The sequence below is a fragment of the Amphiura filiformis genome, chromosome 2 (genome assembly GCF_039555335.1).
Source record: "Amphiura filiformis chromosome 2, Afil_fr2py, whole genome shotgun sequence".
Classification (NCBI taxonomy): Eukaryota; Metazoa; Echinodermata; class Ophiuroidea; order Amphilepidida; family Amphiuridae; genus Amphiura; species Amphiura filiformis.
This window is the reverse complement of record NC_092629.1, coordinates 52,111,780-52,136,188: the sequence shown is the minus strand read 5'-3', so window position 1 is coordinate 52,136,188 and position 24,409 is coordinate 52,111,780. Positions and strand designations below refer to the sequence as shown.

At 36.1% G+C, this 24,409-nt stretch overlaps 1 protein-coding gene across 4 annotated transcripts in view; it reads right to left on the bottom strand.

Moving 5' to 3' along the window:
• Window positions 1–6,904: 6,904 nt before the first annotated feature.
• The window catches only part of LOC140146357 (acyloxyacyl hydrolase-like), a 49,769-nt gene continuing 32,264 nt past the window's right edge, over window positions 6,905–24,409 (bottom strand). For 2 of the 4 annotated variants that reach the window (XM_072168175.1, XM_072168178.1), the window contains 9 exons: window positions 24,186–24,216; window positions 23,075–23,157; window positions 20,806–20,842; window positions 15,135–15,209; window positions 13,729–13,804; window positions 11,560–11,775; window positions 9,590–9,686; window positions 8,116–8,192; window positions 6,906–7,383 (listed from right to left, as the gene is read on the bottom strand). In XM_072168175.1, the coding sequence (XP_072024276.1) occupies window positions 7,255–7,383; window positions 8,116–8,192; window positions 9,590–9,686; window positions 11,560–11,775; window positions 13,729–13,804; window positions 15,135–15,209; window positions 20,806–20,842; window positions 23,075–23,157; window positions 24,186–24,216 (821 nt within the window). In that variant the 3' untranslated portion in view covers window positions 6,906–7,254. Of the gene's footprint in view, window positions 7,384–8,115; window positions 8,193–9,589; window positions 9,687–11,559; window positions 11,776–13,728; window positions 13,805–15,134; window positions 15,210–20,805; window positions 20,843–23,074; window positions 23,158–24,185; window positions 24,217–24,409 lie in introns of all 4 variants that reach the window. The other 2 variants (XM_072168176.1, XM_072168177.1) reach the window with 2 other exon arrangements.

Here is a 24,409-nt window from a genome sequence, read left to right as displayed (position 1 = left end):
GTAAACTTAGCGAAAACGTCAAAAGTTACCTTCGAATAAACCAATTTCGACACACATTACTCAGAAACCAGAAGGTTGGTAAACGTTTAAAATGAAACACACATGACAGCTGACAAATCCAAGTATTTATCCCTTCTAATCTTCTTTGTATCTGATTTTTCTTTCAAATGAGCAGACCGTCGTCTATTTCGGTACATATTTTTCAACAATTAAGCCGTATTCAGTTTTGCATGGTGGGCATGTATGTGAATTCGCAACTTTCATTGACATATGATTTGATAGCAAACCTACAGGCCTTCGTTATGTACCAATATGGGCATTGGCATGAATGGCGGTGTTTCACAATACTGTCATGATGTCAAATTGTATTCGTAGGTAACATTCGGTTACCGAAATTTACCTACGAATACCTGTTTTATTGTTGACATCTCAGAAATATTTAAACGTAGGCTATTGAAACTTGGTAGAAATAAAGAGTGTATTACCCTGCACCTATTCCTTAACTATTGTTTACTATTCTCTCACTTTGTGGAAATGAAACAGCTTTTAACATGTATTCGGAGGTAATGCATATTTTTTTACCAAACCTACCTTTGTGCCATTTATAATTTCTGGCAGCTAAATACAATAATAAAGATGTCCGAATGCAATGCATTTCAGTATTGGACATATCAAAGCGTGTATCAATTGCGCATTTATTTGTGATTTACATTTTAAAGATATATCTAGTGCTATGAAAAATTGTATTCGTAGGTAATGTAAAAAATACCACTCAAAAAATTATCACAAAAAATTCATAATTATGTACAAATATGTGAAAAATTGAACAGGCAATCTTTGAATACACACCTTTCAGGAAATTAATTTAGATTCAATCCAATGACTTCTTTTCATAACTGATTTAGATATTTTTAAAAATACATTAAGAAATATTTTGAAAAAAATGGGTAAAAAATAGCATGTTTTGGGGTCTCTGTGTCTAAGTTTTTCACAGAAGGGGTCTTATTACATATGGCGCGAAGCGTATGATCAAGGCGAATAAACACAATACAAAAACGAATGCCAATTGATTAATACTCTTAAGTTATGGCCGTGAACATGCCGTGTACACTTTTCGTTGGATTCGACCATATGCTTATTGATGCCCTTTTCGCTTCTGCTTTGGACACTCAACAATTTATGTTTAAAGCAATAACTTACACAATAAAAGTGCCAAGTTCACCAAATAGCTTGAATAACGTCTTCATTTTGCAAACGCTCCTCACTTCTGAGGAGGTCACATCCCTTCGCCCACGCACCCATGCATTTTCTCAAATTAGACTCTCTAACTGCTCTTGATCCGCCACAGCAAGACACGGCACCAGGGTTATTAATTTGGGAACGGTGGAGGAGGGAGACAGGGGAGTGAAATATTTTACTGGTTGATCGGAAAATGTTGATGGTGAAGATATTTATTTCTTGGGGGGTGAGGGTAACCAAGGAGAAAAGCCGGAGTAAAAATGCTTCTTTGACATGGGCAGCATCACTCTAATCTAACAACTAATGTAGAGCAGCGGCAGTTAAGCAAAATCCTAGGACCTCAGATATCTTGGTTGCCAATTGCTTTATTTCTGAGCGTACATTATCCACTGTATTTTACAGTGTAACCTGATTAATTCTTGTCGAATCTAGCTTTAATAATAACTAATAAACTGGAAACGCCCATCTAATACTACTAGACATTTTCAATTTACATTGCAATGCTGCCTGTGGGAATTTCCCTAAGATAACCCATATGATTTCATCATACCCTGGAATTTCACAGCGTAAATGTAGAATTGACTGATAATGTTATTGTGCACAATATAAAAAAATGAATTTTCTACTACAGGTTTGACGATCACGTGACAATTCGAATCATATCGAAAGATCACATGATCTGTAAAAATATCAATATCGATATCAATATTATTTGCAGCAACGAAACGGACCACAGCTGATCATGTACTAGACTGTCTATTTGAATACAAGTATCTGGAGCATAGCCGTGCGCGTGCGCACAATCTAGTCTCAATTCTAATGTAAATCGGGACAAATCGTGAACATGCCGTGTACACTTTTCGTTGGATTCGACCATATGCTTATTGATGCCCTTTTCGCTTCTGCTTTGGACACAAAAACGTCAGTGGTCGCATATCTGTAGGATCATTGGTTAATGAGATATAGTCACTTTTTTTTAATTTTGTGCACTTAACCCTCTATCTTTTTAATCAAATGTCTTAGAGAGTCGTGCCATATGTCGAACTTTTCCTCTGGTCATAAGGAACAAAAAAGTCAGTGGTCGCATATCTATAGGATCATTGGTTAATAAGATATAATCACTTTTTTTTTAAATTTTGTGCACTTAACCCTATATCTTTTTAACCATATACCCTAGAGAGTCGTGCGATATGTCAAACTTTTCATCTGGTCATAAGGAACAAAAAAAGTCAGTGGTCGCATATCTATAGGATCATTGGGTAATGAAAATATAGTCACTTTTCCTCTGGTCATTATAGGAACAAAAAAGTCAGTGGTCGCATATCTGTAGGATCATTGGTTAATAAGATATAGTCACTTTTTTAATTTTGTACACTTAACCCTCTATCTTTTTAACCAAATATCCTAGAGAGTCGTGCCATATGTCGAACTTTTCCTCTGGTCATAAGGAACAAAAAAGTCAGTGGTCGCATATCTGTAGGATCATTGGTTAATGAGATATAGTGACTTTTTTGTACTTTGCGCACTTAACCCTCTTTTTTTTTACTTCTGGATATCGTTTGGAGGCAAATGATTTTTTTTTTACTTTAAAGCTTATGATATATATTTTCTAAACACGAAATACAACAAAATTAACCGCGAGCCGACTTTACAGCCGTTTCGTGGTGGACATATTCATTAACATAATCGTTTATCCCTTCGGTCAACATCGAATTGGTTTGTGGCTGACTTAGCTTGGGGCCAAATGGCATATGGCCAAGTCAACTGTGGCCGAAATGTTTTGGGTCCGAATCGACCTGCTTCCATGCTGAATTGCAGAAAGTGGCGAAAAATTACGTACTTTAAAAAGTAACTCTCTGGGCATTGTTGACATTGTGCCTTCGCGAAAGAAAGTCTCCTACTATAAAGACCTAACTTTTGAGATGGTTTGTATGTTGAAGTTGCAAGCTTATATAAGCTTATATACCGCCGCGTTCAGCAAGTCATCATCATGAGGACACTCACACTACGTGCTCTATATTATTAGTACATGATAAAATATGGAATGATCTTCGATTCATCTTCGTCCTGTGAAAAATTTGAAGAATAAGCTAGAATTGAAGTCTGACGTTGCGCTAAAACAGGCTTATGTAGGCCTAAGTGTAATGATAAATGAATTACCACGGCACTAAATGTTCCTGTCAGTCCTGCAGTGCAAAACTTCTCACGCAATTCCATCTTTAACATTATTAAACATTCAAATTATAATTACATTGTAAATTGGAACTGACACCAATATTTTTCAGGAATATCTTGTTTACTGTCTTGCCTTTTGGGTTTTCGCTTATTGTATGAATGGAAGGGTGGACATCACGATAACAAAATCGATTAAAAGTAGGCATGTTTTAGTCATATTTTTACTCCAAATGACTTTGTTGCCTAAAATATACCAGTCGCTGGCCATTTTGAGAGCTTTTAAGGAGGATGGTCCGATTTTATTACATTGATGTAATTTTTAAAACTTTGGTTGAGTGAACTGGCCGGGCTCCCAACATATAAAGTATCAACTATCATGCTAGTATTTTGATATGAGTGCAAAATATTTGAGCTTATTTGGATACCCTTTCGATAGCGAAAAAGTTGGGATAATTAATGAGGTTGTTAGTTATAGGTCGGACCATACAGTTCATCTTCCTTCAAGTAACAATAAAAGCTGAATTCCAGGATAGTTCACTACCTGCTCTTTTAATAAAATTTATTAACAGCTTATGGTGTGAATTTATCTTAATCGTGTAATGAATTTAAAACTATTAGTATCAAAGTTTGCTAGTGTTGAGTCATTTGCTAAACTACCATAATTTTTCCAGAACCACAGATAGAGGGCATTCTGTAAGCCCATATCAACCAATCAGACGTCTCTCTCATTTGGCGCATGCGTAAATCAGTTTTATGTTTCCTAATATTAAATAATGAAAAAATCAATTGTCACAAGTTGGCAGCATTCATGCTTTACACGTATGTATACTTTATATTTCCAAGGTTAAACGTACATGTAGAACAATTGCATGAACTCCATATCAAGTTCATGCTTTGTATTTGTAATGCTTCATTTGATCTGACATTATCGTACAACTCAACACGTGTATTAAATCATAATAAAGACTAACCATGCTGACACACCGCTTTAAAAATGCCGTCCTTTTAACATTTTAGTAGTTGAAATGTTTCATATGTAGTCAATTCGCTGCTTTCTACAACGATATATCCAACAATATAATTATAACCATTGAATTCAAAGGGGCATTTCGCGATCTACAGCCTCATCCTCCAACCACCGAAAACCTCTGGCTACCATGGCTACATACTGTTTATCTGCAAACAATAATCAGTGGCCTACGTAATACGCATATTCATGCATAACTCGGAATCAACTAAAATGTTGGGATTAAGCATTTTTCGTATATCTATACTCAGGGCCGTCGCTAGAGGGGGGGGGGGTATGGGGGGTGACACCCCCCTATACACAATTTTGTCGGCAAAATTGACTGTTGTCGTCAAAACCATGTGATTGTCGGCAAATGTAGTCAAGCTAGGTTTGTTTGTCGGCAAATTGCCAGAGTCATGTAAAATATTCATGTGTTACGAAATTGTGTTGTTGTTACGTAATATAGCTATTGTTAATGTTATAGTAGTTACTCATTAATAAAACTTCGTTGAAATTTTTTGCTTAGGGCCTATAATCCCTTTTTTTCTTTCTTTTTTCACTTTTGCAAACCACCGAAAAAAAATTGGGTCAACCTTGTCGGGCTGTTGAGGAAGGAGAGGCAACAATTTCCGTCGGCAAAACATGCTGTACACCCCCCGAATCATATTGGTCTAGCGACACCCCTGTCTATACTGTAACTATGGAGGATGCTCGAATCACGAAATACTCATTTAATGATGCTATGATTATTCCGCCCACATTACGCAACTTCTATGACCAATGAATATTAAAACGTTATTGGAGAGTGCTCGTTTCTAAAATATTGATATCAAAATCTTAGCTTCGCCCTCAATATATTGTGTAGAGTTTTCAACATTGTCTACCGAGACATACATACCTTTACCAAATTTAATAACTAATATATTGTACATTCAACTATCAAAAACAACATCAAAAACTTGTCATTCCCGTTTAATTTCAGTTTGTAAAACTAAAATATACATCACAAAATATGGTAAATATAATATTAGTTATATAATTAGTACAAAGTATTAATACTACCAATTATGTAAAAAATTGTGAGCGGAGTGCGCAAAAATGTGCACAGATATTAATTTGGTAATCACCAAGTTTTTTTTTTTCAGTCTTGAAACGGTCTTTAAAATGACTAGTTATGTTAAAATATGCACTGGGGCTGCTGGAAATCTGATTATCATAGCACACATTTTACAGTATTATTTACAAATGACTCTTTTTACTATCAATATATACATATTTGGTATTATTTTTACATTGATGGCTCAGTGCCATAATATGGTCACTCTAGTGGCATTGAGGCCTCGTTGACACAATAATGGTCACTACAGTGGCATAGCCGGGGGAGGGTGAACACAGGGGACAGCTGCCTACTCTTGCCGTACCCTTGTTGGGATGGTGGCTGCCATGATATTTAACATTTATATGCCTTTTTTGTACTATGTATGCCTTTTTTGGACCATTTTTTTTTCAATTTTAACCCTCTCCTCGAATAAAGAATGTATGCCCATTTTGTATCTATAGTCCATTTTGACCTCTTTTGTCAAATTCAAACCGTTTATATATTGCATCATCTAGTAGCCTCCTTGATCATCAAACTGTTTATTACATCATCTTGTAGCCTCCTTGATCACCAAAATGTTTATGTATTGCATCATCTAGTAGCCTCCTTGACCAAAAGACTGTTTATTTATTGCATCATCTAGTTGCCTCCTTGATCACCAAACTGTTTATTTATTGCATCATCTAGTAGCCTCCTTGATCACCAAACTGTTTATTTATTGCATCATCTAGTAGCCTCCTTGATCACCAAACTTATATATTGCATCATCTATATAGTATAATTTGGTTCAACTCAAGTTCGGTAGTGACGTACATGCGTATTTCGCTCGCTGCCGTATCTAATCGAGTTCGTCAAGTTAAACGCGCCGAGTGTACACGCACATGTACCGGCCCGGGGTACCGGGCAGTTTGTCGGCACGCTTGTAGCGCAACCGTGATAAAGCATTTATGTCACTACCGAACTTGAGGTGAACCAAATTATAGTATAATTTGGTTCAACTTAAGGGGCTGTGCAATAATTATGAGCCCTGGGGGAGGGTAAAATTGGGGGAGGGCAAGAAATTTTGGGAAGCCGAAAAGGGGGGGGCAAGCAATTAATTGGCAAGCCGAGAGGGGAAGCAAGCGATTTTTGACACACATTCATGGGGCGCCTTTTAAATAAAACGCGCTAAAAAGGCCTAGGAAAACGGTACAGAAACGCTTCAATATGCAAATTTTCCTGCTCGCTGCGCTCGCAACATGTATTAGATTTGGAAATTGGGATCCCAAAATTTGGCATGTACAAGGGGGGAGCAAAGAATTTTTGGCGGGCCGAGGGGGGGGGGGCAAGGAATTTTTGGTGAGCCGAGAGGGGGGGGGCCAGCGATTTTTGCTGAGCCATTTGGAAATTCCCCCGGGGCTCATAATTATTGCACAGCCCCTATTAAAGTTCGGTAGTGACGTACGTGAGTATTTCGCTCGCTGCAGTAATCGAACTCTAGTCGAGTTCGTAAAGTTAAACGCGCTGAGTGTACATACGTGTACCGGGCAATTTGTCGGCACGCTTGTGGCGCAACCGTGATAAAGCATTGACGTCACTACCGAAATTGAGGCGAACCAAATTATTGGCTCCTTGATCACCAAACTGTTTATATATTGAGTCATCTAGTAGCCTCCTTGATCACTAAACTGTTTATATATTGCATCATAGTAGCCTCCTTGATCACCAAACTGATAGTGATATATTGCATCAACTAGTAGCCTCCTTGATCACCAAACTGCTTATATATTGCATCATTATTTGGATTGACTTTGCCAATAATTTCCGGGTACGTCGTTTCCAACTGCTTCCATACATGCTTGGCTGTCATGTAGTTAGCGTCCTGAAATAAATTAGGACATAGGAAGGGAGAAATATATTAATAGGTTTATATTTGGAACTCAATTTCAATCACATGTATTTAAATTTGGCAAATGATTTTTTTGAAACAAACAAACAAACAAACAAACAAACATAAGGCCTAAAAAAAGTTTGTACATATATATATTAATGCTTAATGGGTCAATTGGTGAGGGCATGATTTTTTGGCATTCAAAGAGAGCAAAATGTAAAATATATGTGGTCTTTCATTTTGAATTTCTAGTTCACAATGGCTTCAAATTGCTTTATTTCAAAATACATTAAAATCATTATTATAAATGAAAGCTGCTGTTCAAATTGAAAAATAAGGGCCTCTGGGTGACAGATCGAATGGAAAAACAAGGGGTCTTTGGGTGACAGAGCATGTGTTCAAAAATATGGAGTCTTTGGGTGACTGCAATGGTGAAAATGGGCCCCAACAGCCCTAAATACACATCACCTCCAGAGTTCATTCTGGTGCACAGTTTATCACTCTTATGTACTTATTGCCCTTTAACATGTTTATTGTTTAAAACAAAACTGCCAAAAGTTTACCTCATTTGTTTTGCTTTAAACATGTTCAGGGGCCAATGACACAGGTGGTTTCTCCTGCCCAACGATTATGTACTTATGGCCCTTGAACATGTTTTAAACAAACCTGCCAAGAGACTACATAGGAGGTTTTGCTTTCAAAATGTTTAGAGGCCAAACAAACCTGACTGGGGTGGAATCCATCAATAGGTTCAACCATTTGCCAACCTTCTCCGCCCATATCTTCCCATTCTTTGATGACTGAAGGAGAAATAGCAAGAAAAAGATTAACTGTTAATGATCTGATTCAAACTGTCATGGGGATAGGACCATAATGGGCTATTCCGTGTGAAACCCATGCCTCCTTGAAGAAGAGTTTGGAATTCCAACTAAATCATGTAAATTGTCCAGTTTTAAATTATTCCAGGTCTAACCATTCTCGTCTATATACAGTGAGGAAAGGTGTAAAGATTGTTTTAATGTTTTAAGCCACATTGTTCAGCAGGATTTGATAAAAAATTTCAACAATTTCAAACTGAATTTGACATAAAACTAGCAAAAATGTCAAGCCGGATTGAACATGAGGTGCAACTAGAATTTGGATGGCAGTGAAATCATGGGGGTGTGAACTTTAAATTGAATAACCGTTCTTCCTTTCTTCCTTGTTTCTTGTCTTTCCTCAACCTATTCTCTTAACGTTTTTCTTAGCATTTTACTACTTAAAGCCATATTATAACATTTGCTGAGGAAGACGCCCTCACTGAATTTTTAAAATTCCTTTTTTACACGATTAAATTGTACTTTATTAAACCAATATACCCTGCAGAAATCAAGACTCTAGGTGCTGTAGTTTTGTCAAAATCCGAGATTTTGAATAAAACGACGGAACCGGTGCTTTATTATTACGATGGAATTATTAGTCGAACGCATACACGATGTTCATAACACACAGTACGTACACGGCGTGCGGGACGGTGATATACACAACAAAGTGTCGTACCACAACATGACCAAAGGAGTGGTACGTATTGTCCACATGTGCGCTGGTAGTAAATTCCAATTTTCTTTGCTTTGCCGTAGTTGTTCGGCTCAAAAATAAAAGGGGATATTATCTGAGAGTAAAAGCTAACATTTTATGGCAAATAAATGCTAATCTATTTTGTTTGAAAATGTTATAATATGGCTTTAAAGGAGTATTTAGTGATCCTAGCATCCTCTTTTATATCATTTTTCAGTAGATATCCACAAAAAAGCTGATTCCCAAAATTGCAAAATTCAAATTTCACGATGTTTTTGCTAAACGAATCAATTTGCAAGAATTTTTTTGTACATAAACATTATGCAGCCAGAGGTTTCCAGTGATATAAAAAATCCCAACTTTTGTTTGAGAAAAAGATGATGCTGCCGGATCACGAAATGCCTTTTTAAATTCGCAAATTCATGAAATTGGTGTGGTGTACAGGCAAATTACAGTATAATTATACATGCATATTTTAAGCACCTGCATGCAAACTTGTTGGTTCATTGCAAATCACATTTTTAAAGAGGACAGGTGCTACTTAAAAATATTTTCCCATTCGCTTCACTCGTCCAAATTAATTTTTGTGTGAGAAGTTGCACAGACCAGATGGAATAATGTATGGAACATCTTAGGTTACCTGTTCTGATGTCATAGTCTATATAATAAGGCTTGAAGTTCATGAATTTGTTACTCTGGACAACCTCCTCTAATGCTTTGCTTAGGTTGGCAGCACGCTGGCAAGATAAAGAAAAATCAAATGAAATATTTATTTCAAAATAAAAAGCCATTAAGTAATAGATCCTCCCAGCAAACACAAAACATTTGACAGGGAACATTTAAATGTAAGGGTATATGAAGGATATATCAATCTGTTATTTATAGCATTGTAAAACATGTGTGAAAACTTGCTCCAAACATTCAAGCATAATGTTATTTAAGGATACATACTCTTGAATTCCATCCAACTTGTCCATGTTTTACATTTGTGCATATTTATGAAGTATATAAATGTATTCAACACTTCAGATATTCAATTTGCAAAATGTGTGCCTAAAAAGTGCTTTTAAAAATGATTGTAGTATATTAATTTTTACCCTACATAATATGTTGTTTACAGTTGCTAGGTGAGGCAATTGGGATTGCCAGACCCAGCCATAAACATTTCTAAGACAGCTGACCATAAAAATCCCTCTCATTCACAATATGTATTAGCACAAGGTAGAGAAAATCCTTAAAAATCAATATATTCAGACAATGACATAACACCAGCCCTGTTTCAGCATTATTGAACACCATCCCACAATTCACCTGCTTTTGACACCTCTTGATCTAAATAGCAGTGTATTATAATACATGTTAGTTTGTCACACATCAGCACACATGTATTGACTGCATTGATTTGTGGGAAGTGCTTTGACTTGAAAGATTAGGCTCTTCACCAAACTTCAAAAGAATTCATTACTGTACTGTTGTATGCATGGCTAGTTGTCAATAGTGTGACTTGTAAAGGAGGCTTTTGTGTGGGTCAAATACTTGAGGTCAATTCTGGGCACCATTTTGAAAACAATGTGCTTTTTATATGACTGGAGACATTTGAGATTTGGTCTATTTAACCTGTTCTTGAACCTGGATTTGGATATAATATATAGGATGTATACATTTTGCTTGGGATATAAATGGTGAGTACAATTGAGATGGTAAACTTAGAACTGATTTGACACATAATGGCAAAACAGGTACTGAATCACAAAAATGATTGAAACGGAAGCTTTTGAAAAAGTGTGTGATTTGGCAGAATGGTGGCAAGAAATGTTACTATTTTTCATCACTGCTGTAGTTTGGACATACAAACTTGGTACCTATGGTTTAAGTAGGATTCAGTGATATATTGCAGCTAGTTTAAAATAAAAAATATGGGTCAAGAAAGAAAATGGAAGAACTTTAATGAATAAGCTTATGGCCAAATGTGGAGCACTGAAAACGTTTTCTAGAACTTGTAAATTATATTTCGGAGGTTCATATACCAAAGTTTGATAGCAAGAATGTAATTATGGAATGTTTGACATATGCCTACAATTTGGTAGAGAAATCGGTGTGAAGTATGGTATGATATCAACGGGCCTAAAATAAAATAGCGAGTGGTGATAGCGGGGACCCAAGTCATAGGCTTCCAGTGAAAATCTGATTAAGGCTATAAAAATAACAATGGGAAAATAATAATATATAAGCATTTACCTTTAAGACGAGGTATAACTTTTATTTTTCCGATGATTATTTCTGGGCCAAATTTGATACTTAATGTGGCAAATTCATCCCATTTTTTTGCTCAAAACCTCAAAAGAGGCAGTAACCTTAAGTGTTCACAAAATGTTTTGCAAATATATTTGTCAAAATTATTTTACAATTTTTTAGTTTAGCTTATCTAAAAGGTATAATTACGACTCATTTGATGACATTCAGCCATTGCAAGAAAGCTCAAGAAGACACTAACTTGTAGACACGATAACAAATCATATACATTCATACAGGTGGATGGATAAAATTTGCTATCAGTTACACAAAAAATGTCTTTAAAAAGGACTTCACGATGATACAAGTTTAACTTACCTCAGATGTATAATTCCTGAGAGTCTCGTTTGATGACATCCAACCATTGCATGGAGATACTTGTAGACATGATAACAAATCATATACATGCTTATAGGTAATGTCTTGGTTGTATTGGCCTAGGGGATGAATACGATTCGCCATCAGTTCATACAAGACGCGACCGTCAGCCATGCCTGTTACGATCACAAAGCTTCCTTTTGGTAATCTAGTGTCCTGTAATTAAAAGTAAAGCAAAGCAAATGAAAAACTTATTGGGGAAAATCTCTTGATTGTTAACGTGGATGTGCACTCTCAGAAATGTATTTTTTAAATTAAAAATGCTGTAACTTCTAAATAATTCATACAAGATTTCATACACTCGTTGATAGTGTGAACCAATCAGAGCAAGCGTTAGAAAAATACGAAACATGCATTGATTTTGTATATTGTGCACTCCGCGTACTACGCGCAGTGTTCCACGCGCGTTCTAGTCCCGTAGGATTGATTCATTTTTCGGGCGGGTTGATGCATTAATATTTCTTTCTATTTACCAACATATTTAGTGTTAATTCGTTATAAAAACAGAAAAATCTTTCGTCTCGTGTATGAAATAGGTTAATATACGCGTATTACTTGTTGCTCGAGAAATTAGACAAAATAACGTTACGCTGATGTTGATGCGTCTAATGCATTCCCCCCTTCGGGGCTCGTGCATTAGACGCATCAACATCAGCGCGCGTGTATTATTTTGTCTAATTTCTCTCCCAACAAGTAATACGCATTCATTAACCTATCAATATCAACCTATCAAGTATACAGTTTTGGGATGAACAAGGAATCTAAATAAAAACACAAACTATAGTGTTAATATAAGTTCAATTTCAAAAAAATCTTTGAATGTCCCTTAAGGGGGTACTACACCCATTGATTTTTTTTTGCATTTTTTGCATTTTGTGAAGAAATTACAAAAATAATTGGACAAAGTGGTATGCAAAATGAAGGGCAAATCTTCTCGTTTTATTGATATCGGTATCAATGTAGCTTACATGCTTTTGAAGATAGAAGCCAAAAGGAGGTACATCACTGATGATTTAAATTCACTTCATTTTGGAAAGCTTACTATCAACGGATTTCGTTAAAATTTTGGATATGTGTTGCTAACACATTAGGGAAATAATGCTGATATGTAAAATGGGAATAAGTGGTCCCTGATTTCTTTTATGACTTCATGAACTTGGTGCTCCACAACTATCAAAAAACGAACCGGTTAAAATGCTTCTATTTTCAATGTCGAGCTATATTTTGTATTTTGAACTTGCAACACTATGTCACTGAAACTTAATTAAGCCATAGGTAACAGGTTACCACAACCACACTACAGCAATGTTGAAAAAGATTGTATTTTTGTCACCTATACTACCATATTAGGTAGTTTTCCGTAAGCTTCATTTTTGTGATTTTGGTAACTATTTTATATTTATTTGCCCAATCCAACTCAACTAGGCAATCTAAATTGTACTCACCATTTACATCCCAAGGTATTTTAGTATATCCACCTCACACATTTCCATTATATATCCAGTAACAGACAAAATATCAAAATTGATGCCTCATTATGACATGTATGATATCACAGACTATCACATGTATTCAAAATTGATGCCTGAATTTGACCTGAACCAATTGACCTATAACCTGACCTTTGATGACCTTATAGCCTTTTTTAATCTCTTTTCCTAACAACATATTATAGAAGATACACACATGGTGTAGTCTTAAATTGTCTATGTGGAAGAGATTATTTAGGCCTATTTAATTTATTCAGTGTTATAATCAGTGAGTATATTTCTATAGATAGTATAACAAAGGATTTAATGTATTCTATTCATGTATTCTACTTGGACATGTTCAATAAAATAAATTATGGTTTGTTATGAAACACACATCTCAGTTACCAGGATACAGTAAACAAAAAATATGTAGGGCTAAAATGATTTTCTAAAGTGGTTTAAAACCACTTTTTATGTAGAGATATTTTATAAGTTCAGGACATGAGATGATGAACATATTTATATACTTTATAAATTTGCAACAAAAAAAAGAAGATGGGTACTGATGAAAATCGGGGTATTAAATCGCCTTAAGTTATCTACTATTTGAGAGAATTATGAGGGATTCAAAGCTTACCAGATATTTTAATGAGCTGAGACTGTAAGCTTTCATCTGCTCTGGTGTGGTCATGTGTGCAATGGTGTCAGGATGCCTGTAAAATGAAACATAGTCTGATAAACATTGGTGTCATGTCGCAAGTGGCAAAGTTGCAGTGGCGTAGATTTTTTTGACGGGAGAGGTTTGCAAAAAACATAATCTTGAAGTATAGTGAATCAAGCACCTCTTGGCGACAGAATAAGTTTATGGTACAACACGTGCAAAAATATTGCCATAATGGTGAATGGTGCAAAGGTGCAACAAATTCACGCAAAGAACACAACAATTGGTCCTTTTTAGGCTAAAATGGCCAAATATGTGGTTAATTTGGTCAGAAACCCATATACACAATTAAACAGGCATCAACATTGGGGTGGGGGTTATTGAATGAACCATCCCCTCTTGTCAAAATATTTTTGAGATTCATCCCCTCCCCGGGACCTACGCCAATGCAAAGTGGTAGGGGTTGAAGAGCCAGCAACGGTCTCTTTTTTTTTATACATATAGAACCATTGTGACTGAACGCAATGACGTGTGACGCTATAATTTGGTCCATATGTGTAAAACAAATACGGCTACCCATACCTTTTTACATGTTTGCATTTTGTCAAATAATGTTCGATTTATTTAAAAAAGTATTTAGGGGGAACATATAAGTTGTGGACCCTATAGTATAAGTGTTCAAAATCCTTACTTTGGATTTGGAGGTGTTGTACTAAAATACTTTTTGGTATATAATTAAGTACTGCCCAGACTTGCGGGCTCTGGAATGGAGTTTTGGGACATAAAATGGGATCTCAGGAACTAAAAATTGGCCTTTGTTTGGTGCCCTGTTAGCAAAAGTTTCTCAGATATAAGTGCTTTGAGCTCCGATTTCAAGATAATTTTAGCGTATTTGGAGGAAATGTTAGTCAAAAGGCTCTGGGAATTTCAAATTGGGGTCTACAGAATGAGAAACAAAATGACGCGGGTCTCCGGATTAAAAAAAAAGCTTGATAAAGGGGACGTTAGGGCAGTACTTCCCATAGTATACAGGGTACCCCTCCCCCAGGGCTTTGGAATTTTTTTTTTCATTTTTGATTTTAAGGAATCAAGGCAATTTCATGTTATGCAATCCATTTAAAAAAAGGCATCCACATCACAAACCCAATGTATAACTGACTGAGTTCCTAAGGGACTGGGGTCATACGAGGTGGTCAGTTCCTTGGGTGAGATGGGGTCCAAATGCCTAAGTGCAGTTTATTTGGCCATCGCAAAACCGTATAACTGACTCAGTTTGCGCAGTTCCATGTGGTGGGGTTCATTTTAGCCAATCGATCAGTTGGTAGGTCCCTCCAGTCTAAATCAGTTCCCCAAATCTCTGACAAAATAAAACCTGAACTTACCCATTGCAGACATCATTGCCAATAAGTGAATACATCACAATTGCTGGATGGTCTGTGTTTGGATCACGAGACATGCTGTTAGAAGAGAAAGAAAATATAATTTAAAAATGACATATGAGTATAGGTATAAATAATCTTATAATTAGGGTCTGATTTAACCTAGGCCATGCACCCAATATGCCCTAGGTAGGACTGCAATTAGTTTTTTTTTCCAAGTGATGGCTTCAACCTTAAACTTCGCCCTAACCCTAACCTATAAACTAAGCCCCAATCATATCCCAAAACCTAACCATAATTCTAACCGTAACAGTTATACCCTAACCCTAAATTTAACCTATCCCAAACACCAACATATATATCCCTAATCCTAAGCTTATATTCATAGCACTAAGTCTAACATATAATGTCCTAAATACTAACTTTAACAATTTTCCGACGAACAACTCTTCAGACTTATGCAATGTCCCGGATTAGTCATCACAAAAAACACATATTGGCCAAATAAAAAAATTAATTTGTTTCGCATCCTTCCCCATCCTCACTTTCTGTAATCAGTCCATATTTGTTTTTATTTTTGTGGAACTCTAATGGATCTAACCAAAAAAGGGCCTCATTGTTTTCGTGACAGATGCTGAAAACTGCTAGCAATGTCAATTTTAAATTCCCCTCTCTTCACTTTTTAAAAAAAGTGGGGACGTGAAACGAATTTTTAATTTTATGTCGCAAGTACTGATACATTTCTTCCCATACTAGATTTTCTGATTTCCGGCTCCAGCTGAAATCCATACCTCCTATGCCCAGGCAGGGAGTGTGAATTTCAAATGGTGTTACCTGAATGGGTGCTTTTATTTGAAATCTACTCCGTGTGGACGATTAATAAGGCCATGTCTTCCAAAGGGGGTGTATGGATTTCAGCTGAAATAGGCCAATATGGATAATGAGAAAATTGCCAGCAGAAATACTTTTGAGGATTTTTTTGGAATTTATAGAAGATCTATTTGGTAATAGATATGCCTAATGCTAGCCATACTATAGGGCCTTTTAACCACATTATACAATAGGGCTACCTTGTGATAAAGTATTGATTTGATTTTAAGTGAAATGGATGATATATGTAAGTTGATTGATTGTTTGATTGATTGATTGGTTGATTGATTGATTGGTTTGATGCTTGATAGATCATGTTGATGGACGATTGATTAAATAATTACCCCATGTATTGATTGGATAATTTGTTGATTATATTGATTGATTGATTGATTGATTGATTGATTGATTGATTGATGGTTTAGTGATTGAAGTAATATTTTGTAGTTGATAGTTGATTAATCGGTTGAAAAGTGATGAAAAAAGCACACATATTTGTATTATTTTCATTATTTGCATCGGAACTCGTCATGCAGACAGTACCATTTTTATGAGCTGCATGAGCAGTCATCAATGTTATGTTGCAAGAAAATTAAGATTTTTTGAGAAGCTTCAGTTGGATGTAACATAATTGCGCATAATATTAGCGATCTTTGCTGTAGCCTTAAAAGGATATGCATTGAGCTGCGAGTTATATAGATTTTTTTTAAAGCTATAAAGTCTTATAATAGAAAAGTGGTTAATTGTTTTTTAAACCTGATTTTTTTGGGCATATTTGTAATGTTTACACATGTCCCAATTTACACATAGATGGAATCAGCCAAATGTGATGTGTTTGCAGGTCACCAGAGCAATTTTGATGTTTTAACATTTAAAAATGGTCAAATAGTCAGTGGGTTTTTCTGCTTAAAATGGCCAGAAACCCTTCCTGATAAAATATTATTTTAGCACATATAGTTTAAAGAGTCATTCAACACAGAATTGAGATACTAACCTCAACATATCGACGCGTATCACACGTTTTCATCAGAAGAATTCCAAGGATGTTGTGATGAAGAAGTTAGTTGGCGTCATGATTGACCTGAGATGACCTTAGGTCGAATCAATGAAGTGTATAGTGTCGAGATATCGAAGGTCACGGTTGAGTTGTGGCGTGTGTCTCATTACATCCCGACACTGTGTACTTCATCGATTCGACCTAAGGTGATCGTAGGTCAATCTTGAAGCCAACTCGTTCACAACATCCTTGGAGTTGACCTGATGAAGACGTGTGATAAACATCAAATTATTGCGGTTAGTTTTTCAATTAATTCTGTGTGAATGACTGTTTAAACTTTGCTTGCTGTTTAACTACCAACACGTATGAACATTCACTCAAATAATATTTTAGCATTTTCGGAATAACAAAATTATAATTTTACAGAAATCGTACATTATGGCTATAATTTGTCAGGGGCATTTCGGAGGGTGGGAGAAGAGGACTTTTCCCAAAACTTGGGTTTTATTTCACTACCTGGGAGTTTACCTATTTTTCTGCCTTACCTAGACAACAAAACATCCTAGATAGTGCAAACTATTCTTTAGTCAAACTGTCTTATGAAACACATTTTGGCACCCCTTTCATCAAAATCGGCACATTTTCATAATTTTGACCCCCATGAAAATAATTTGACCTTTGACCTTTTTGGTAATAACTTAAATACGGTACATCATAGATAGGTCAAACTATACATTATCTAAATAACCCCACAAATAAAAACCAAACATATATTACACAAATGTTTACAGCAATTATGTGCAAATTCAGTTTATCACCCCCCCACGCCTGGTGCCGCTACTGGATAAAACCTGATAATTTGATGTGATGACGCTTACCTATATTGTATAGAATTATTCATACTTCCTACATCGGCCCCTACAAAGAAAGAAATGAGCGATTTGAGTATGCCATCACCATAAGCAGTACGCTATAGCACACACAGGATCGCAAATATCTCCAGACAGTTCCCAAATCCCCAATATAAGAAAGAAAAGTACAAAAGCAAAATAAAGAAGAAACCGAAAGAAAAAAGAAAGAGAGAAAAGGAAACAAAAAAAAAAGGTGCAAATTAGAAAGATAGGTTAATAGAGGGACCCTAAACTGTTCAAAATGGCCTGCAAGGTCCATTATTTAGGAGGTGGTTGAAGTCTACGTTTGGCACGCAAACAACTTTTTTTCAGCACAAACACTTTCTATTTATCCATCAAGTTTGAAACTGATTCACCATCAGACCAAATGACAATTTTTGAAATATATATATATATACAGCCTGTCTCAAAAAAATTGTGCAAGTGAAAAGCGCCCTCTTTGGCGATTAGAAAATACCGTTGTGACATGATGCTTACATCAACTTCACGGGCGCAGTCTTAGCTCTCAAATGCCGTTTGTTCTGTTCAATTTGCTTGTTCCAATTTTGAGATATGTTTATTTAACAACGAAAGGGTAAAATCACAATTGTGCCACTTTTACTAGGGAAGAGAGCTGTACATATAAATCAATGATAGCTGAAGTTGATGCGTCTAATGCACTCCCCCTTTCGGGGCGCATGCATTAGACGCATCAACATCAGCGCGCGTGCATTATTTTGTCTAATATCTCTCCAAACAAGTAATACGCGTTCATTAACCTATAACAATTATGTATAAGTGCGCAATATTTGTTTGTCTTTTAACATGTCTTAAGTGACTAAGAGTACAGTATTTACCATGATAAAATCATTGCCATACTCATGTATTTATTTTTTACAGCAGAATGTGAAATATTTATTTATCTTTGAATCTCTTTTAAGTGGAAAAAGAGAATCATCATTCCTGCATCATGATAAAACAGTAAAAACAGTCAAACAAATTTTGTATTGTGTAATTGATGCATTCTTTTGATTTCACGAAGGAACTCTTGATAAACTTGATGCTATCAATGCTATCACTGTTACATGTAAAGCCCTCTTCCCTAGTAAAAGTGGCACAATTGTGATTTTACCCTTTCGTCTTTAACTAAACATATCTCGAGATTAAAACAAGCAAATTGAACAAAACAAACGGCATTTAAGAGCTAAGACTACGCCCTTGACGTTGATGTAATCATCATGTCACAACGGTATTTTCTAATTGCTAGAGAGGGCGCTTTTCACTTGCACATTTTTTTTTGAGACAGGCTGTATAGCCGACAAGTTTGTAATATATTTCAATAAATCATCTTCATTGGGTTTAAACCATAATTATGTGACACAATCTGCTCCATGAGGGCCAAATTAAGGAAAATTTTTGAAAATTGAGTTAAACCTACTATAATCAGTCCCAGAACAACGCCAAATATGGATTAAAAGACCTTTGACCTTGGATGTACAACAGCATGTTATGATCTAATGGGAAACTGTGCACATCAACAAACACCATTTCTATCAAAAGGCAACGTCTGATATAATTTGAAACCACATAAATTACTAGAGTTGGTTCTTCTCTTGGATTTGGACCAAGCTTTAGAATATCGAATGTTGCGTTTTGAAATAAAACAAACCAGAAATTTATCACCCATTGTAAAAGATATGATACATGTACCGAATACATGTACATACATTGGCTGACCTTGTGGATTTCCTGGCCCAGCCATGCTAACCACATAACGAGATTATACGATTAACCTAGTGCAGCTATTGTCATAGCAGGGTATTATTATGTAATACTCCTGATCCATATTTGGCGTTCTCTTGGACTGATAATTATTACCTTATACAAACATGCTATAATATACATGTATACTGAAAACATCAACGGTCTACCATTCTTGGTTCAGAAGTTTAGTGATGTGTATTTTCTTACGTATTTTATTGTTTTTACTCCATTTGTTTGCCTTTATCTGAATTTCCAATCGGCTGCCTTTATTTGGCTTCTGTGGACCAGATTGTGTCACATATGGCCATCCAAAGCCACTTCCTGGGTTGTTCTGTCTCGACATCTTTATTTGATGTATCAGTAAGAAGTGTTGTTAGTAACAATTACCCCATGGTCTATACTTCTCAAGTTCCCTGATCTATAGTACATTGGCATCAGGTAAATTTCAGTAGTGGTGAGTTAATCCCAACATCTAAGCTGCTTTTTGCCATTAAGTGGAAAGGAGGGACAGGCGGAAAAAAGACCACCACATCAGGGACAGCAAGCCATGTGTGTGACTGTCGCCCGGACAAAGGTACAGGTTCATGCGTATGTAGTTTGGCAGGATGACACGATTTGGATCGGATCATGTGGGATGAATAGTCTTGCAGTGCACCTCGTAGGTACTGTAAGGTTTTGTATGATCTAGTAGCATAAGGGTTAGTTAGCACATTTGTCTAATTAGGTAGTCTCTACCACTGGTTTGATTCCGTTCACTCCAAATATTCCATCTGCCGATGATGACATCACTAGCCTTTTTTCAGTGATTGAATTCTTTCCCATTCGTCATCAAGCACAACTTGAAACAAGGCTTTCAATAAGTTAATTGGCTGTACTTTAATATTCATGAGACATGTCCGTCTGCATGTATATTTTAATGATAATTGTGTATCAAACTGAAAGTTCCCGGATGGACCTTCTCATGGATATGCTGTTCAGAGAACAATGTTATATTTTCAAATTTGCAGATGGTTTGTGTAGCATGAGTGGAATCAAATCAGCAGCGGCGTTGGAGAAGATTATGACCTCAGAGATAGAGGCTCTTTCTCCAGTACTGTTGTCACACCAGGTTGTCACCTCATGCCTCTCTACCAATGCACTCCCTGCTTCTTACCTGTGTGCGATTGTATTAATCTTCTCAGCTCTAGCACCTACAGATGAAACGATAAGGATGACAATGATTGACAGATGACAGGCTGCAGCATGATCTTAAAAGTAATATGAGAATCTCTCCCACACCCCCGAAATTTGAAGCAAACACCTTTTTAGTTAAATCTAGGTCAATGGCATAACTAGAAAATTGAGGGCGCAGTCTGGTTTCAATTAGGATGTTTTGTTTGCACCCCCCCCGGTTTATGTCACCATTTCAAGAATAACAAATATTCTTGGTTAATGAAATGCTATGTTGTGGTATGCAATGTTTTTGTTATGTAAATAATATGACACTATCTGATCCAACCAGACATTTTGACTTTATTTTTTTTGACAATTTTGAACCCTAGGGAGGTACCCCTTTTGGTCTCCCCAGAATGATCAATACAGTTGCACTTGCCATAAAATTTGGGCAAGCAAAAACGCCCCCCCCCCCGCATAGAGGGTGTATGGATTGGAATTGCCAAATTATGTAAGAGAGTAGAGCGATATCTGGATCAGTCATAGCATACTTGGTTCCTTCTTGATGATGATAATAATTTCCAAAATGGCGTCCTTAATTTGGCCTGGTTAGATCAGATTGGGTCATACATTTGATGATAATGTACCGTAAAACCTCGTCTACAAGCATATAGAGTGCTTTTGATGAAAGCCTAATTAATCCAGGCGCCATCCATTATAACATTATGGAGTTTGAGCAAATGAATTACCGATAAAAGAATACACAAAAAAGTACTCTTGAAAGACCGATCTGATGTATTGGCATATTAACGGCTGTTTCGTATTAATTTAGCTTTCATCAAAAACACTATATATGCTTGTAGACGAGGTTTTACGGTATTGCATTATACGCCTTGAAATGTAAAATGAAAAGTGTGTATATTTAACATGGTCAATGACTTCTGCAAAAGATGGCTGAAAATGACCAGTCCCTTAACCATCTCGTGATATATGTGACCCGGCAGCACAAACGAGCCGTAAATTCCCGAAATTGTATTCTGTGTTACGGTGTAAAATGTGTACGAAGGTCGTATTCATCGATAACTTAAGCTGGCCCGACATCCGTCTCATTTTGATAGTCAAAAGCTAATCAATAATCCTATTGTTGAAGTGGATAATAAGCTTCTACCTTAGATGGCCGGCTATAGAACTTTTAATAGCTATGGTCTTTGTTTGCTTTTGCTAAATCCTGTTCAAGTGGTGGGTTACCAGGCATTGTATTTTGTACAGGTATGCATAACCAACAATTAACAATGAGAGAATTTTCTTAAACCTCGTTGACTTGGGGATGATTTGAAATGACCGACAATTATGACTGTTTGATATATATTGCCAGCAATGTGGAAAAAGAGACACATGTAAAAACGTAAAAAGCTATAATTTTGTTGAAGGAGCAAAGTTTAACAAACCATAACTCCGCTTCTGGATATCGTTTGAAGTCAAATGATATACTATTTTTAAGTTTATGATGTTTATTTTTTAATCACGAAATAAAACAAAATTGACCGGGGGAGGAATTTACGGCTCATTCGCCGTGGACGGTCACATATTACTGACCAACCCCTTACCTGTATTGAATGGAACCATTCATGGAAGAAACCCTAGCACCTGAAATGAAGCATGGTTTGTATGTATGTTTGTTTGTTTAAAAAGTTAGCAAAGTATATTGTTTTGCATGATTTTGAGAAACCAAAAAGCACACCCTTGGGCATGTTGGGCATCCCACTGATGACTAAAAGAGACAAACTTGGAAAGTAAGCCTGTGCTCAACATTACATCCAATCAATCCATTTACTGTGAAGGAACTTTTACTCATGTTTATACTTCTAACAATATAAATGGAAGTTATGGAACGCCTTGCCTGATACAATCTGCACCATCCAAGCAGTGACAGCGCTACGTACGGTGAGCATTGGGGTGGGGGCATTCCATTGACTCTTGCCAGAGGCAATGTCCTCTTTTCCATCAATTTTGGTAAATAACTCAAATACGGTACATCATAGATAGGTTAAACATTTTTTGAACCTATATGCTAGCGGGATACATTGGTATGGTTTTTGACACAGTATCAAGTTTCATGACCTTTTCCTGCCGTATTCCATGTCAATTCTATTCTCAACATGAAAACAAAGGGAATTAACCTGCACAAAATAGTAAATAGGAGTGTCATTTGATGTAATGAGGTGATGTGTTTTGTTGCAAAGGATTTTGGGAAGGGTAATATATCTTACCATTAACTCCGATATTCTGGAAATCTCTGTGATTGCACCTGTTTCTCTGCACCAATTTATAATATAAGGAGTCCGTCAGTCCGCTGAAAATAAATAAAAGGTGAGAAAGTTCCCTATGATTAGTGTCTGATAAAGATTTGTAACATAAGGATTCCGTTAGCCCGCTGAAAAGTTCCCTATTAGTGTCTGATAATCAAAGGTTAATAAATGCGTATCACTTGTTGAAACTGAAATTGTACAAAATAATGCACGAGTACTGAGATGCTGATGCATGAGCCCCGATATTAGACACATCAATATCCCAGTGCAAATTAACTGCATTATTTTGTACAATTTCTCGAGCAACAAGTGATACACATATTTAAGCTATTTCATGCACAAGCAAAATTATAACAAAATTGTCACCAAAAATGATGGAAATATAAATGCATCAAACCACAAGAAAAATCAAATTTATCTGGATGTATTTATTTCAGCAATGTTTTCTTTTTCTGCTTTTTTTCTTTCATATTTCTTTACTTTTTATTTCTTTATTTTTTTGCACTCAGATACCACTCAGCTTGCATCGGTGCCCCACAAGTGACATGCGCCACCTGTTGAAATCACTGAGCTAATTATTGCCATTTTATTCGGTAGGTTTATTGATGGTATCAACAAAAAAATAAACTTAACCTGATTGATCTGAGTATTTTTTTTGCACTCAGATACCACTCAGCTTGCATCGGTGCCCCACAAGTGACATGCGCCACCTGTTGAAAATCCCTGCGCTAGTTATTGCTATTTTATTCGGTAGGTTTATATTGCTGGTATCAACAGAAAAATAAACTTAACCTTATTGATTTCTTGTAATGTTGACTGGCAATGACTAATTAACATTCCTTGTGAAATAATCATGTGAATTAGATGATCGTTAGCTTGTTTTCATTATTCAAAGGGATTTAATCATGTTACAACGGGATCATTAGAAATGAACAACTCAACAGCTGATGCGTCTCTGCATATTTCTATACCAAGCCACAATATAAACATATGGACATGTGGGACAGTGGGTACATATCTGTCAATTTCTGACGAACTTTTTTGTAACATGGTTGAAATATTTTCTACTTACTGTACGATATCCCAAGTAGTATTCATGTAGCCTGTAATCAAAGAAATAATATGAACAAAAATAAAATTAGATTTATTTGCAGAAATAACTTTTTTAACAACATTTCATTTTAAACTTTCATTTACTTTACTTGTACTCTCTATCAGTAGAATAGCAACCACTCACATGTTGCAATTTGCTATCTTCAGTAGATAGCAACTACTCATTTGTTTGATATCATTAGA